General features: G+C 31.6%; 1 protein-coding gene across 3 annotated transcripts in view; it reads right to left on the reverse strand.

Annotated features, from left to right (window-relative positions):
• The window catches only part of LOC127738589 (hypoxia-inducible factor 1-alpha-like), a 59468-nt gene extending 41576 nt beyond the window's left edge, over window positions 1-17892 (reverse strand). For all 3 annotated transcript variants that reach the window (XM_052249908.1, XM_052249907.1, XM_052249906.1), the window contains exon 1: window positions 17749-17892. In XM_052249908.1, coding sequence (XP_052105868.1) covers window positions 17749-17771 — 23 coding nt within the window. In that variant the 5' untranslated portion in view covers window positions 17772-17892. The remainder of the gene's footprint in view (window positions 1-17748) is intronic.
• Window positions 17893-18895: the final 1003 nt, after the last annotated feature.

The raw sequence follows: 18895 nt of genomic DNA on the forward strand, positions 1-18895 counted from the left end.
ATTATCCAAATCCATATATGGAACAAAATAAGTTAAACATTTCGACTGAGGATCACTGTGTTATATACCGGTAATGTTAACGCAAAAAATGCATAAAAAAATCTGAACTATTGCCATTTTATCTCAATTATTTACCTAGAACAAATTGTCTTTTTTTTAAATTATGTCCTTGAAAACTGTTAAAAAATGTAAACAAAAACATCTTTTGTTTATGTATGCACAATACATGATATAACTTCCTGGCTTTGTACTTAACATATTTAAAATGTAAATGAAATAATGAGTGTATATCATGTATATATTAGGGCAAATATTCAGAATTGACGGAAAAGGGATATTTATCTTATGCAAGTCTGGTACATGTTGATCTTCAATGCAATATGTATTATTAGACTGAAAATTCAACTTCGAAGACGACATGAACCAATTCCCAATTTTGGCACTTAAATTAACTTTAACTTAATGTATTTCAATATAAAATAACCTGACCAATGTAATTAGTGGAATAGGACTGCAAACTCTTCTGGAGTAACTACCAGTTTTTGGTGGGGTTCATATTGTTTGATCTTTAGTTTTCTGTATAGTGTACCGACTTGGCTGTTTCGTGGTAGTGTGTTCGGCTTGAGTGTGGGAGGACATGGGTTCGAACCATGGCCGGGTCAAACCAAAGACTTTAAAATTGGTATTTGCTGCTTCTCCACTAAGCACGCGTCATTAAGGAGTAAGAGTAAAGACTGGTCCGCTCGGATTAGAATAATGTGTCTGGGTAGACATTTCTTCCTGCTGACTGTTACCTTGTGAACTACCACGTTAAAAATCCAGCTCAGTGTATCAGTCTAGTACAAAGCAGGGTTAATATTCATATTACATTAACATATTCTTGTCCTGAATATGCATATTAATTTGCTGCTGGACGATAAGCAGCCATTCATCATCCTCATTTCTGTAGTGTGTTGTGAACTGTTGAACCTTTGTCTTTTTTGTTTGTTTGTATTTTTTGTCATGGTTTTGTCTGTCCTTCTTCTTTTGATTGACCTTTTTTGTCACTTGTTCACCAAATTAGTCCTTTCTATCATGTCCACATTGCTATAGACCCAATCAAGTTCAAGTTAAAAACAAGAGTACAAGGAGTCACCAATTTCTCTGGACAACCACCAACCCTTAAGATGCTTTTTAATCTAAGAAAGTGTACCATAATTTAGTTTTTAGATTTCAGAGGCCAATTAATTAACTTTTACTACACACATCCTATAGACATTTTGTGTACTAGTATTAATTTTGTTTCATGACATTGTCATGCCATTTAGATCTTGCCCCTTGACTGCTACATTACTTATGTAAAAATTCTTCAACAATATTTTCCATGTAATTGATCATACCATATATACAAACAAATGACAAATCAGCCTACCATATATATACATAATTCTCAATGAAATCTACATTACAAACAGGTACAAGTTCACAGTTTTCTGACATACAGTATATTTCAATCAAAGGTTTACAATCTTTACTTTATTCTTTTTCAACAGTTTTGAACACTAAGGATACTATCTTTTAAATAAATATATATATATATATTTCGGAGCTTTTTTTTCTTTCTTACTTTGGTATTTGTACTTGAAGTGTCAGTACAGAAAAGAGTTCATGATATGGACTAGTTTTTAACCAAAAGTTCAACTTCTCAGCACAAAGTTATTTTAATTTTTTGTTCACACCACAAAAATTATGAATGCAACTTTACATGAATGTATGACGAACAATACTGTCTGGAATAACTGTTAAATAAAACCAGAAAAAAAGAGCCAATTGAAAATGATTGTGATGTAACATTTTTACGTCATACTTCTAATAATTCCGTTCCTGATCAATCAAACAGTTTCCTCATGTAGATTGGTGAAGACACATTCTGTATGTGCTTTTTACAGTGAATTAAACAAGGACAGAAAAACGTTCATTTTTGAAGTTTAAGTCTTTTATTTGATTGGATTGTCTGTTTTTTCTTTTCTTTCACAATGCATATATACATACAATGTAGCAGAGGTTTTACCCAAAGTTCAACATTTTAGCACGATTTGATTCCTGTGATTATTTCGAATGCAATTGTGTACATGATCTACAACATGCAATTAATTTTGAAAACCTCAATAAATACATGTGTACAATGATATTCATTGTACACATTTTGACAGTAACACCAGCTTTTGATTTAATATCTTGTGCAATTACATGTTTTAATAATTGATTCATAAGAAAATATTTCCGTAAGAAATTTCCATTCCTTGTTGTAAGTATAATCAAAGGAGATGTGGGATGAATGTCAATGAGACAGCTACCAAACAATACAAGTTAACCAATATCTATCTCTCCAGGAGATGTGGGTTGAATGTCAGAGACAGCTACCAAACAATACAAGTTAACCAATAGATATCTATCCAGGAGATGTGGGATGAATGTCAATGAGATAGCTACCAAACAATACAAGTTAACCAATAGATATCTCTCCAGGAGATGTGGGATGAATGTCAATGATTTGATTTGATTTTTTTGTGTTTTTAACGCCACTTTTTTAAGCACTGCTTTTGGGCTATTTCGTGGCGGCCAGTTTTTATTGGTGGAGGAAGCCGGAGTGCCCTGAGAAAACCACCGACCTTCGATAGGATAACTGAAAATCCTAGTCAATTAAGATTGGAGTCGAGTGCATCCGCACGAGCGGGTTTCGAACTCACAACCTCAGTGTTGACTGGCTAGTGATTACAGTAGTAACTACTTAGACCACTCGGCCACCGAGGCCCCTGAATGTCAATAAGACAGCTACCAAAAATATAAGTTAACCAATAGATATCTCTCCAGATGTGGGATGAATGTCAATAAGACAGCTACCAAACAATATAAGTTAACCAATAAATATCTATCCAGGAGATGTGGGATGAATGTCAATGAGACAGCTACCAAACAATACAAGTTAACAAAAAGATATATCTATATAGCATTTAGTTAGTATCTGCTGAAAAGCAATGCACTTATATATTGCACCATTATTAGATCGTTCGCTGTGCTAATACAAAAGGAGGCTTTGGCCATTCATACTATTAGACAACATGTTAGTGTAATTGTCCAAGACCAAACAGGGTTTCTCACCAACAGATTAAAATCGGCAGTCATTTATAATTAAATCTAACCGACCTAATATTGCTAGCAGTATATCTTTATAATTTTACTAAACTGATAACATTGTCCCTGAAATAGACAACTTGTTATATAGATTATTGGTAAATCTGTACTGTAGGTTAACTACTTTTGTTTACTTCATATGTCTATAGTGAGTACAACAGCACTGTAGTTAATTATATACTTGTATTGTCCTTCATATACAAATTTGCACACAACATGATATTTAATGATATGGTCTGATGATCAATAATACATTTGATAAGAAAGACATAAGGTGAAGTAGTCTTAGGTCTATGAATAGGTAACTACCGGTACAAGGTGCAATTGCATGCATTGTTTACGTCTTCAAAGATCGTTCTAAAAAAACTTTGCATGCACATTGATCTGATACCTTTGACAATAACTATACAATTATTGAAGCTAACAAGATCAATGTCGGCACCAGTCCCTTGTGAAAATTTTATACAGGAAGTCATATAATACGAGTTCAACCGTTTAACTTAACCTTGCTACTAATTCTAGCCATATATAGTTAATATGCTTCTCATTATCTAAATCCAGACTATATTCTAGACTATAAATACGTCAACATTTCTTTTTTGAAAGTATTTTGTACTTTAGTAATTAAAGCCATAATCGCAGCATGAAATTTTTCAATTCATTTCTATATTACTGTAACGCCTACTTCAAATTAGACAAAGGTACCCTAACCAATTGTTGCCTTACCCATAACTTTCAATTTGCCATTTTTTTAAGTCAACTTCATTAGTTTCCGTAAATATATTTTAATCAGCATAAAATTTAAAAGCAAAATTTACATTATTTGTTAACATGTAGTTACAGATTATAGTTTGTACATTTTGATCAAAATGGCATAATATTGTGACCTTTTCGGATATCAGTGTCCAAAATATTTTGTTATTGTATTTCTATGAGGCAGATGTTTGTGGAGCATTGATTAGAAACAATCTGTATGTGTTAATTTGAGTGTGTTGACATTATTTGTCAAAGCTAAGTGTTCCATGATATAAATACTGCTTGGAAATTGTCAAAGAAATTGCCAAATCAATGCCTTACATTAAAGTGTACATGGACCAGTTTTTTTTAATATAATAAATTTGCCAGTTGTTGCAACAATTCTATTGACTCTATTCAACAACTGTTGTTTTACATTTGCAAATGAAACAATAAAAAACGACAAAGAGAGTTACTCTTAATGGAGGACTTTTTAGACAGATGAAACAAAATAACTTTTTTTATGTAATTACAGTTGCCATTGTAGCAAAATGTAAGAAAACAACATAATGTTCATGTGTGTTTGGGAGGTTTCAGTAATTGGAAGACTTAAAACGAATCAATTACAGAAAAATGCTTGCCTTCTATCACTTTTTACAATGACATAATATTCCTTATTCAAAAGTCTAAGCTTAAGGTTTCCTTTATTTGAAAGATTACTAAAATAAATGTTGTTGATCACAATTCACAGAGATTAGAAGTCTGACCTAATTTAAAAAAAATCTCATTCTTTGAATAAAAAAATATATAACTTATATAACTAACAGACATGAGAACCTGATTAATGGACAACAAGAGACAATGTTTTAATAAAGAATACCAAATGTGAACTCATTTATTCCTAAATATTATCTATTTTATATTGAATACTGTAAATTCAGAAATTATTGCGAGCACTTATTATTGCGATTTTTGAGAAATTGACAAAAATGCGAGATTAATTATTGCGAATTCAGACACATCTCCATACAGATATATGCATCAGATTTCAGAATGCGAGTCCTTATTATTGCGATACTCACAAAATCACATTATTCGCAGTAATAAAAACATCGTAATAATTTCTGAATTTACAGTATTGTTTTTTCAGTATCACTTTGTGTGCACAACAAATCTATGAAGTGTTATTTTTAATTTTGTTAATAAATTAAAATATAACTTTACAATGACAGTAATGAATACTTATATTACAGCCCTACATATGCCTCATGTGCAACCAGTGTGGATCTACAGATTTTGAAATTGCACAAGATCATGCTATTCTCAGCTGTTTATGAAGTCTTTACATTAAATCTTTTGGAAGTGCACTGAGAATATTTTAGTCTGGGAAACATTATTTATTCATTAGCCCTGGAAAGCTTTGAAATAGCTTTTGGTAAATGCAAGTACTCTTAGATTGTTACTTGCATTTTTTGTCTTTTATTTAGTTATTATTTTTTTTGTGCTATGTGCCAATCTAATGAGTCAAGACTTTTCCAACTTAATTTTACAGTTTGTTCTTATGTTGTGCTGTTACGCCAGTCCCAGGTTAGGGGTAGGTTGAGTGCTCATAAACATGTTTAATCTCATCACATTCTGTTTATGTCTGTCTGTATATATAGTCAGGAGCCTGTAATTCAGTGGTTGTCGTTGGATTCTGTCTGTGTCTGTCCCTATATATAGTCAGGAGCCTGTAATTCAGTGGTTGTCGTTGGATTCTGTCTGTGTCTGTCCCTATATATAGTCAGGAGCCTGTAATTCAGTGGTTGTCGTTGGATTCTGTCTGTGTCTGTCCCTATATATAGTCAGGAGCCTGTAATTCAGTGGTTGTCGTTGAATGCTGTCTGTCATATTTGTCTGTAAATTTTTGTTTTATTGTAAATTACACCGTTGGTTTTCAGGTTTCATTTGTTTTACGTTTTGTCATGGCAGGGCCTTGATAGCTCACCCTACTGTACAGGTTTTGCTCATTGTTGAAGGTAATAGTTGGTTACTTCGAATTCCACATCATTTGGTCTCTGTTTGAAAGTTGTCTCACTGGTAATCAAACCATGTCTCTTTATTTTGATATAAATATTGCTTGTGTAGAAAAAAAACCCAACCAACAAACATAAATCTAACAACAAACAGTTGTTTTGGTGATAATCAATGATGATAGTACTAGCTAGCTGGTTGTTTGTTAGCAGATAAAACTTCTTATTTATTTATTTTTTTTGGGGGAGGGATTATGATTTAATTATACATTTTATTCCATCAAATATATCTTGTTAATCCTCAATACAATCAAATATAAAATATCTTTATTAGGAATTTCTCTGTAGCGAAAAACTGAGCCTGGATGTTGCTGTATCTATTTAGGTAACAAATCATCATGTTTTTGGAACCTGCATCTCATCAGGTAATTCTAAAATATTTTATTTTACAGATCCCTGACCTCCACAAAAACATTTGTTTAAAAATATAGAACAAATCTATGCCTTATCATATCTGTGCCAAATTCAACGATTCAACTCTAATGCTACATAAAGGTTTTTGTCAATAAACAGTTCAATTTAATTCCATTTATAAGATAACTTGCAATAATTACATCATTGGCTATGATTACAGACAATAATTATCCAGATTAAGTCAGGTGAAGAAGTACTTTCTGTCATATTATTTCCATAGGATTACATAATACAGATTAAAGAGGTATAGATGAGGAATAATATATGACATCCTATCATTAAATCAGTATCAATGATGACATCATAAAGAACATGCTGTTTGGTAAAAATACACACCCATTCATGAGAATCATCATTTTGGTCTCTTGTTATTCCTTCAACATCTACATGTACATTTTTTACATAGTTATTTAAGCAATACAATAACTCTACCCATGCCTGGATAATCTCATATAACCAGTGATAAAAAATAAGAAGATGTGGTATGATGCCAATGAGACAACTCTCAAACAGTGACCAATAACTTAGAAGTTACCAACTATAGATCACTGTACCATCATCAACATTGTTAAACGATGAGCAAAACCCATACTGCATATATATAGTAAGCTATAAAAGGCCCCGAAATTACAAAAACAAACTAAATTAACATCCTGATTTATGTACAAAACGATAAAGGAAAAACAAATATGATATACATACAGCAACAAACGACAACCACTTTACAAATACTGTGTATGGTTAGGGTAACATTGCTTACCCTTCCAGAGCACCTGAGATTACCCCTGTGTTTGGTTGGGTTTTGCGTAACTCATTCTTTAGTTCTCCATGTAGTGTTTTGTATGATGTTGGTTGTCTTTTGGTCGTTTTTCAATTTTTGCCATGGCATTGTCAGTTTGTTTTCAATTTGAGTTTTAATGTCCCCTTGGAATCTTTCACCTCTCTTTTATATTCTAAATGGACTCTGATAGGTCTGTTCTACCATACATATGTACATACATGTATGAGTAATTTTCATAAAATCATTAATCATTTCTTGTCGCTGACCCTAAACAAGGAAAGACAAACACAATCACAGAACATTAACAAACTATTTCCTATAAGGTTATATGACTATAAAGATACAACCATGAGAAATTACATTATAAGCTGTAAAGGTTGATCTTAACACCAAATCAAAGTTCTTAGGGAACATAATGGCTCCTGAAATGTTACCATTGATCATATTACAAGTACAGATGTACAATTTGTACTTATTACATCTCATATATTTGTTTCCTTTTATTCGTTTGAGGTTCATGCAAAGTTCAAGATCAATTTCCTTTAACAGTACATACTGGCTATCCCGATTTTTGAGATACAATGTACATGTATCTTTTGATTTTGTTTTCATTTTTGCTTTTTTGTGTTATACATGTACATCATTTTAATAGCATTTGTTGTTAGTTTTATTTTAAAAAACAAAAATAGTTGCAGTTTTCAAGAAAAAATCTTGTTTCTTTTATATCAATTGCAAGAAAGATGACATAAACATGATAAAGGGAAAATTGGAAATCCTAATTTTTTTTAATAGTGAGAGATGAATTTTATACCAGATTCCAACATAAAAAAAACTAGACTTTTTAAGAGTACTAAAAATCCACATGTACATACAAATCCCTGGTATATATATTCTACATATAAATAAGAAGATGTGGTATGAGTGCCAATGAGACAACTCTCCATCCAAATCACAATGTATAAAAAGTAAACAATCATAGGTCAAAGTACAGCCTTCAACACTTATGAACCACACCAACAAACGACAACCACTGAACAACAGGCTCCTGACTTAGACAGGTGCATACAAATGCAGCGGGTTTGAACGTTTTAACAGGTGCCAACCTTCACCCTAACCTGAGTAGTGTAACATTACAACATAAAAAGACACACTATAAAATATCAATTGAAATGGCTTAACTCGATCAAAAAGACATATAAACAAAAACAAGTAAACATTAACTTAACAAATAAGTTTGATCTATGACACAATATGAATACAATATTAATAAAAAAAGATGTAGCAACAGTGTCAAAAAGACAACTCTAACCTGGGACAAAATGGTGTTAAATAACACAAAATAAGTAAATATTGAAATACAGAAATGCATTACAAATTGTGTCAACAGGTCAAATTAACATGAAAGTAAGATTTGAGATGCTCACAGTTACTACAAGCTAGTTATATATAATTAAAAGCCAAAAACAATTAAAAATTCGTAAGGGTTCCGCGGAACCCAGTGTCTCGCCTACTTTTCTGTTAATCGCAGGCTCAACAAAAATGAGGTAGTAAATCAATAAAAATATTCCTCTTGATACTATCTTCTGATTGTAAGAAGCTTCTGTCCAAGTTTGGTAAAAATCCAGGAGAGTTTATGAATCTAATAATGTTTAAAAACTTTAACTGCAGACTGAAAGTAATGTTAACTGGAAGAAAACAAAATTTCCTTCTAGATACTAGCATTTGATCATTAACAAGCTTCTGTCCAAGTTTGGTTCAAATCCAAAATAGTATAAGAAAGTTATTAAAATTTTAAAAACTTTAACCACAGAGTGAATATGTTGTTTCCTGGCAGAAAATCTAAGTCCATTTAAAAGTAAAATACGGAAAAAATGGATTTATTTTTTTACAAAATTTCCTTCTAGATACTAGCTTTTGATCATAAGCAAGCTTCTGTCCAAGTTTGGTACAAATCCAAAATAGTATAAGAAAGTTATTAAAATTTAAAAAACTTTAACCACAGAGTAAATATGTTGTTTCCTGGCAGAAAATCTAAGTCCATTTAAAAGTAAAATAAGGAAAAAATGGATTTATTTTTTTACAAAATTTACTTCTAGATACTATCTTATGATCATAAACAAGCTTCTGGCCAAGTTTGGTACAAACCCAGGATAGTTTAAGAAAGTTATTAAAATTTTAAAAACTCTAACCACAGAGTGAATGTAAATTCCCAGCAGAAAAACTAAGTCCATTTATAAGTAAAATACGGAAAAAATGGAATTTTATTTTTACAAAATTTACTTCTGGATACTATCTTATGATCATAAACAAGCTTCTGTCCGAGTTTGGTAAAAATCCAGGATAGTTTAAGAAAGTTATTAAAATTTCAAAAACTTTAACCACAGAGTGAATATTTGTGGACGCTGCCAACGACGACGCCGACGGAATGTAGGATCGCTATGTCTCGCTTTTTCGACTAAAGTCGAAGGCTCGACAATAATAAAAAATCATGCATCAGAGACTAAAATCAATTAAAACACATCCCAGGGATTTAGTGTTTTAACGCCATGAACAGTAAAAGAAGACATGACTTGTGCAATGCCAAAATAAAAGTATCTACAGGTAGATAGGACTTAACCTTATAATAAATATGTATCATGCTATATATAGAAAAAGCAATCTCTAAATAGAAAATAAACGTGGATGTGTATTTATACATCCCAAAAACCATTTGAAAAGAATACAAATTTAGTTATGTTTTAATTTGTTGATGACAAAATCTATGTTAGTGCCAATGTAAACAATATTCAAAGATCTTATTACAACATTAATAAGATAACCTTAAGGAACTAGCTTAGGGAATGGAGAAAAGGATTATAATGAGTGATGAAGAAAATCAGAGTATATAAGAGGAAGCAATAGAGCATATAGAGGAAGCTTAAGATAGGAAAAGAAATGACCAAATCTCCAGTTCCTTCCTTCAACCATGCAATTTTACATTTTGCAAGTACATGTTTATGGCGTCATGCCATAACTTACTAAACTGACAGTCTTGTCAGTAAATTATGCCAAGCTTTTTCAATAATGCAGACAACAAGTCTGATTTTCTGATCACTATGTTTATTTTACAACGATCATGATTTTTGAAAACATGGACAAACAATACCCATTCATCAAGGAATCACGCAATAAATGCATGCGTGCACACCAAATTAAAAATTTACTATTCACGAAATATCTTTTTGCCGATTCCTGTTTCACCACCCATTTCCTCTTGAACTTATCTACACCCAATGCAAAATAAATATTACATAATTTTCGAACTTTATTCCCTTGTAATAAAGGAGATAACTATCGAGGAAAGGTACAAATGTATGCATGCAGAAGGGCACAAATGGGGTATCTTGTTAAATAATTACCTGTAAAATTTTGCTAAGAATAATGAGCCAATGCTAGTTAAAAAAAATTTCAAATGATATACATGATAGAAGATGCTACTAGTGTTCATGTCTAAGCTTGTGTAAAAAAACTTAAAGGTCCATTTGAGACTTGAAGGTTGCCTAGCCTGTGTCAAAAACTTAAAGGTCCATTTGAGATTTGATGGTTGCCTAGCCTGTGTAAAAAAACTTCAAGGGCCATTTGAGACTTGATGGTTGCCTAACCAGTGTAAAAAACTTAAAGGTCCATTTGAGACGTGATGGCTTCCTATAGCTAGCCTGTATAAAAAACTTAAAGGGCCATTAGAGACTTGATGGTTGCCTAGCCTGTGTAAAAAACTTAAAGGGTCATTTGAGACTTGATGGTTGAAGAAATTATCAACCTTATTAATGCATATATACATTTTAACTGATCTGTAAGCTGACTAAATGTTATTATTATATATGAGTTTTAGGTAGATTTCCCAAAATTTTTATTAAATACAGGTGTACGAAGGATTATATACTAAGATAAAAGTACTTTTATCATCTATTTTGGATTATCCTATATTGATTATTATACATGTACATGCATATAAAACTTTTACATGTAGGCAAATTAGATCAAAAGGAGATAAAATTTTCTTTGATTTTGTCAGAGAGACTAGACTTAAATTCTATTACATTTTTTATGTAGTTTATATATCAAAAGTCTATTGGTTGCTCACAGTAACTTTTTCTTTTCTTTTGCAAACAATGTTTAATAACATAATAATCTGATATAATTTAATAACAATCTTCAAATTGACATCTAAATTGCATACAACAAAATTATCCAACACATCATTACTAAAATTGAGAATGGAAATGGGGAATGTGTCAAAGAGACAACAACCCGACCACAGAACAGACAACAGCAGAAGGCCACCAACAGGTCTTCAATGCAGCGAGAAATTCCCGCACCCGGAGGCGTCCTTCAGCTGGCCCCTAAACAAATATATATACTAGTTCAGTGATAATGAACGCCATACTAAACTCCAAATTGTACACAAGAAACTAAAATTAAAAATAATACAAGACTAACAAAGGCTAGAGGCTCCTGACTTCCTATAGCTAGCCTGTATAAAAAACTTAAAGGGCCATTAGAGACTTGATGGTTATATGTAAATGAACTTATATTATAAACTCTATATAATCCATTAGTTTTTCCTAAATTTTCATAGTGTGGTTTCATATGAACTTAAGGGATATTCTTGCAAGATCTTTTTTAAGGCCATTATATTGCAGGACACTTACATTGTAAAACCTTAGATTTGCCATGCATATACAGTAAATGTAAACCAACTTATTTTCACAGATACTTTGTTTCACATTTAGCCCTGAGTTTCTACACCACTTACACTTATCGGCAAATTTTTTTCGAAATTTTCAAATTTACTTGATGTATAATTTCAATAAGGGAAAATCCAAGTTTTACATATTCTGGATAATTTATATTCGCTTCATTTTTTCTACATGCAAATGCCAACAATATAAATTGTGGCTTGCAAAATTTAGTTGGTTTACAGTATATATCTTGATATGTGCAATTTCACAATACACACCGACCGTGCAAGACCCTCATGGGTAATCAAGGTCGTTAAAAAACCCTTTCGTCGTACAATGCAGAAAATGGATGTGTCAAAATGTAAATAGGCATCAATGACATTGTTGGTACCTTGTGTCCATACAATTCATGTTTTCCTTCAAGCAGCATACTAAAAATACTAAAGGCCTACCATGAGGAACAATCCATCTAATAACTTCCGAGCAAGGAAAGAAGCTCTGTCAAGCAAACATCAAGGAAAACTATAATCTACTGTTGGAATTAGGGGGTAAGAACTTGATTTCGAGGATTGGTTCAACCAGCTGTTCAAGTGGTATAGAAAATCAATTTCTGTACAGCTGTCTCAGAGGATTTGCATTCACAGTGTCACCGTGGTACAATAGTAAAAAATGGGGAATGTGTCCATGGGACACAGATGTTGCCCTTGCTTGCATATAACGTTATAAAGGGACATAACTCAAGAACTGTAAAAGTGACTCTACCCAAATTCGCACTTGATCTGAGTTTTGTGGTAATAAGCATTGTGTATAAGTTTCATAATATTTGGTTGGAGTTATTTCCCTTAGAATGGGTTCCTTTCAAAAAAATGTTTTTACTGATTATTTTAAACATAACCAAATTATTTCAGATTTTTATTGCATTATAATGAAAACTAAAGGCTCTAATCATCTTTAAAGGGCAATTACTCCAATAACAAGTTGACTGAAAATTTCAGCTAATTGGCTTATTTGTGGATCTTGTCTTTCGAATAATTTTTGCAATTCAAAGTTTCTATATATCTATTATTATTTCCAAGATAATAGGCAAAAATCTTCATTATAGGGCAATAACTTCAATAAGGAGTCAACTGACGATTTCGGTAATGTTGACTTATTTGTAGATTTTGTCTTGTTGACCATTTCGGCTAAAATATGTTTCTTTTTTTTTCTTTTTTCTAAAATCTAATTTATTGCACTATTGCTGTTATAATGAATACCATGTCTACAGCATTTGACCACACACCCCTGTAGGGTTAGTTTTACTGAACAAACAAAAAATACGTTTCTATCTATCTAATGTAAGATATTAGGCAAAAAGTAAAAAAAAAAGGTAAAAATCATCATTAAAGGGGCATTAGCTGTCAAAATTTATGTTCACCGATTTAACTCAAATTCTCATATGTGATATACATGATATATAACATACTAAAAGGTATATAAGAAATTACAAAAAGTCTAAAACAAACAATTAACAATGCATGGGCTTGATAATATGTATCAATATTTCGTGTTTATTTTTGTCTAGAGGCCATCTACTTAACCATCGAGATGACCTCCGAGGGCTACGGACGAGAATATTACCGGATTTAAACATAAATATAAATATAAAAAAAATAGCATGCACGTGCAATTGGATTTTTCTAAGCCTGTTTGATTTCATATTGTACATGTAGGTTAAAAAGTACAAATGTATGTTTATCATCGTTTTTACTTGTATAAGAATATTTTTTGGTGGATAGAATCAGTCAACCAGATGGTTCATACTTGTTTCACTTTCAATGTTGACATTCTTTTTCTTTTAATAACTGATTGTGAATACATGTACATGAGTAACCCATGTCTAGCTAAGGGGTTAAATTGAAGGTCACTTGAATACAGATTCAATGAGGTTGAGTTAATTCATCAGCGATATCGATGTTTCTTAGCTTTTTTTTGACAAAATTGAACCAAATTGGCAGCTAAAGGCAAATTATTATTTCACTATTTCACTTTCATTAATGACTGAACAAAAACAAATCTTATATAATTTATTTTTATATCTCGTACATTTAGCTAATGCCCCTTTGATGGGCAATAAGAAGTCGACAGACTATTAGCCATGCTGACTTATTTGTAGAAATTGTCTTGCTGATCACTTTTTCTAATTAAAGTTTTTCTCTAAGGCCAAAAAAATATATATATATGCTTGTTTCCTGCCTCCTGACCGATCCTAAGTTTGATCCCCAATCCTAAAATATTTTATTTCCTTTCCAAAAAATTATTCAAGAATAAGTGTTGAGATTCTTCTTATTAGCACAGGACCGACAGGACATGCCCTGTAAAAATATATTCGGTCCTGTCGATTTTTGTTAATTTTGTAATACATTCCTAAATGGGGAATGTGTCCTGGCATGGGACACAGATGATGCCCCCGCTTGTATATCATATAAATTCACAAAGGGACATAACTGAAGAACAGTAAAAGTGACACCACCAAAATTCAAACTTGATCTGTATTTTGTGTTAATAAGCATTGTGTATAAATTTCATAACATGTGGTTGAGGCTAACTTAAATTAGAGAACGGAAACGAAAAATTCAACAATTTTTCCATTTGTAAAGGGGCATAACTCTAGAACGGTTAAAGTGACACCATCAAAATTCAAACTTGATCTGTATTTTGTGGTAATGAGCATTGTGTATAAGTTTCATAACATTTGGTTGAGGTAAACTAAAGTTAGAGAACAGAAAGGTAACATTCAGCAATTTTGCCATTTGTAAAGGGGAATAACTCAAGAACGGTTAAAGTGACGCCACCAAAATTCAAACTTGATCTGTATTTTGTAGTAATAAGTATTGTGTATAAGTTTCATAACATTTGGTTGAGGTAAACTAAAGTTAGAGAACAGAAACATAACATTCAGCAATTTTGCCATTTGTAAAGGGGCATAACTCTAGAACAGTTAAAGTGACGCCACCAAAATTCAAACTTGATCTGTGTTTTGTGGTAATAACCATTTTGTATAAGTTTCATAACATTTGGTTGAGGCAAACTAAAGTTAGAGAACGGAAACCAACTTTGGGACGTACGGACAGACAAGGGTAAAACTTTATGCCCCCTCCGCTACGGCAGGGGCATAAAAAGTCACTAACATCAACTTATCGGTAATGCGAATTTAAAAACATTTGCAATGGAAAATGAACATGTTATAGTTTCAAGCACCAGAAATCTACAGTGGGGCATAAAATTCTAGGCATACCAAGAATGTTTACTTTTCTACCATCAATAAATTCGAAGATGACAGTTATTCCTATAGTGTTTTGATATACAGCGGGCCAATACATTTTAGCTGCATCACAATGTTGCATAAAAATACACTGAGATGTAACTTAGCACCAGAAAGGGAAATGGGATCTCTAGCATTCAAAAAACTACATTTTCTCTTTCTACATGTAGCTAAAGAAGAGCACATGAACCCCCATTTTTTTCTTTTGCAATCGACTATGGACTACTTCAAGAATGTTATAAACGTGTTTGGTACACTTTCTTCTATGAGCATTTGCAATGGTGAGAAAATTGTCTATGGCTTTTTATTACCAAATATTTTAAAATTTTCACAAATTTTTTATCAAATACAGCATTCATTTTAGGGATTTACTTATAAAAGGCCTATAAATTAAAGAGACACCTTGCAAAAAACAGGGTGAAAATATTTCTTTCCGTTTGAAAGTTACATGTACATGTATATATATTACTTTTTCAGAAAATTATTAAAATCAAATTTTGTGTTTTTACATGAAACGTTCAAATTTCACACTGAACATGCTGAAATATCTAGAAAAGTACATGTTGTAAGTCATGAAGGTATATTTTTCTTTGCATATTTTGATACTGTTCATGTATATCAAAATTGACTTTGTGTCAAAATTTTAAGGAAAAATTAAGGATACATGTAGATCTTTTATCATATGCTCTTAAGACAAATTTTTTCAGCATTATACATGTACATGTATTATTAACTTCAATTATAAATTGTTTTTTAAAAGACTTATAAAACACCCCAAAATATTAGTTATTGAGAAAATATTATCTGACTGTTTTTCCTGTAAGATTTTTATCTAGTCCTTTGACATACATGTACATGTATGACCTTGAGGGCCAAATTGTCTTTTTCTGTATCTTTTCTGATAATTTCATTTAACTTACTTCTTGGGGCAATGGGGGTTATATTTCATTTACTATTTACACTGTTTTTACTATCAATGTGCCACCCGAGGTCATATGGGCAGTCTGCACCAAAATCTTTTCTGAGTGACTACTAGCCTGTAGACCAATATTCCAACATTTTTCTTCCAACATTTTTCTTGTGTGTCTATTAAAACAAAGTTTTGCAAAAACGTACTAGTCCAAATAAAATTTTACTAGTCTGGGGCATCAGACTTGTGGCTAATGGTTTAGAATGTATGGGACTTATAAAAACTCAAGTAGCAAAATAAAATTTTTAAATTAGCAAGTGTTTTGCTTTTAAACCTAACAAAATGATCAAGAGCATGTTTTAAATTTTTACTGGACAATTAATTTCAGCACGTTATGAAAAAGAAATAGTGAAAGTGAAATGTCTACCATGTCTACCATGTCGTTATCATGGTTATGAAGGATAATATTTTATTTTCAAATCTCAAAAAAACAACAAAATACTCAAGGGCAAAAATTATTATTGTTACATGTAGAATGTAGATATCTTATAACTAAAAACTGCATTTAAAATTTTTTTGAAACCTGCTTCCTTACATTAATGTCCATAATTTTGTTTATCATATATATGTAATATGGGTTTAAATATTCCTGTAACAATTTAAAACATGATGGGATGATGTCAAACTCTCCAACCCATGGATAACATTTTTAATTTTGGTGTTTAATACATGTACAATCTATATTAGTAAATCTTTTTTTATTTTAATGTTTAACAGTGTTTAAGCGTAATTTATGAAACATTTTTTTGGTCTGTGAAATTTGAAAAAAAATAAAGGTGATTGAAGCTATTTTGTTCAGAAACTCAGGTCGAAAATGTTTGAGAAATTTGAAGTACAAAAAATGTATTCATATACATGTATGACATGTATGAATTTGCATTCCAAAAAAAAAAAAATAATAAAATATCAGCATTATATTCAGTATTCATATTTTACTATAATCTCATAAAGGCATGGAGGATATTCTTAGAAAATGATTAAAGCTATGGTGCTTTATATTCAAACAAATTATTTTTTACCAGATTAAAAAAAAAATATGAAGTTGCATTAAAATGCATCATACCTGCCAACTTTTCAATACGGCCATGGGGGATTTTAAGCACAAGAGGACTAAGTGCATGTTTTATACATGTCTAAAGTATAGGTATTAAGATATTCTATGATTTTTAAGAGTATAAATGTATTTACATGCCATTTAACTCATTTGAATAACTGTTTTTAGGCTTCAAGTTTATATAATAGAGGATTTGAATAATCAGGCCAACCTCTCCCATGGGGGATATCCCCCATAAATCAGGATAGTTGGCAGGTCTGTTGCATGCATTTTCAAACACCTGGCCAGGTAAAATTAAAAAGAACTGTGACTTTCTGTCCTATCTACGACACTATAATTTCTCCTAAAATATTAACAGGTCAACTCATTTTTGGTTTTACCATTGTCAAAAGTGGTCAAATGAATGTAACAGTTTTTAACTGTTTAAAGGACTACTGGACCAGGTTGACCTATTTCTCAGCTGTTTAGCGTAAATAACAAGAAATATGTCATAGCAAAGTTATAAATCAGTGTAGTGCGTTACCTTCTTTTTGTTGTACCACTCATAATTATAAAAATATTCCAAATAAATAGTGAATTCCAAAGATATTAATCTGTTGTTCTTTCAGACAACTTTGTCACAAAATGAAAACAGGATGCTCTATTTCACACACATGGGAGATAACCGCAAAGTACATTTACGCGTTAAAAATTCCCTTTCTGTTTATTTTAAAACTTGGCAAGTATAATTTAGTATGTGCATAACCACTCACTTAGTATGTAATAATTGATTTACCACAGTTTATTTCCTGTATATTTTTATGCATAAATAAATGACGAATCTGTATTGCAATAGTTTATTTATATTGAATTTTTAAGAAAGAAAACCAATCGTGAACCTCATCTCCTTATTTTTATATAGTATTCCTTAAGAACTTAATAAGTTCTCGTTTAACTTTTTTTTTTTATCTCATTGTTTGTATTGTATTATGAAAAATTATTGATGTTGTAATGTTTATGCCCTTTGGGGCCCATAATTGGAAATAAAATATCTTATCTTATAGTCAGGCTATTTATAGACATAGAAGATCCAGAGACATATAATACCTGGGCCGTAACTAGGCATATTATTTTAGTGAGGCAGAATTATTCAGGGTATGGGATAAATGGTGCAAAATCCTGCATTCTGGGCATTTCCAGAGAGCTTGACATCGTTTTAATTTTGGATACTTGTTATATATTTTTCATATTTTAAGACATGTACTAACACCAAATTTTTAACAACTTTATTTAAATTTATATGTCAGATAAACATCCAAATATCAATTTGAGTCTGCCGCCAGAACATAGAACAAACATCGAATCAGTAGAAATTGCTATTTAAATTGGAGTTTGGCCGGTTTCGTCAAATCGTTTCAGAATATTTGGTCTGCTGACATCCTTATCGCGATGAACATGGAGCATGGCAAGTCCGCACAGTCTCTCGCCAATCATGCATGCTCTTTCCCAAGTTTTCAGTCGTCTCAGGGCAGAAAAAGAACGTTCACAGCAGACGCTCGTCACTGGTAGAGTTAATAAAAGCACAAGAACACGTCTTACGTTTGGGTAAAAATCCTGATGTGCGTATACTAGAGCTTGCTGAAGGGAATTGGGAACAGATTCCTTATCTGTGAACTTTGTTTTCCATCTTA

Source organism: Mytilus californianus, unplaced genomic scaffold, assembly GCF_021869535.1.
Source record: "Mytilus californianus isolate M0D057914Y unplaced genomic scaffold, xbMytCali1.0.p SCAF_4, whole genome shotgun sequence".
Lineage (NCBI taxonomy): Eukaryota > Metazoa > Mollusca > Bivalvia > Mytilida > Mytilidae > Mytilus > Mytilus californianus.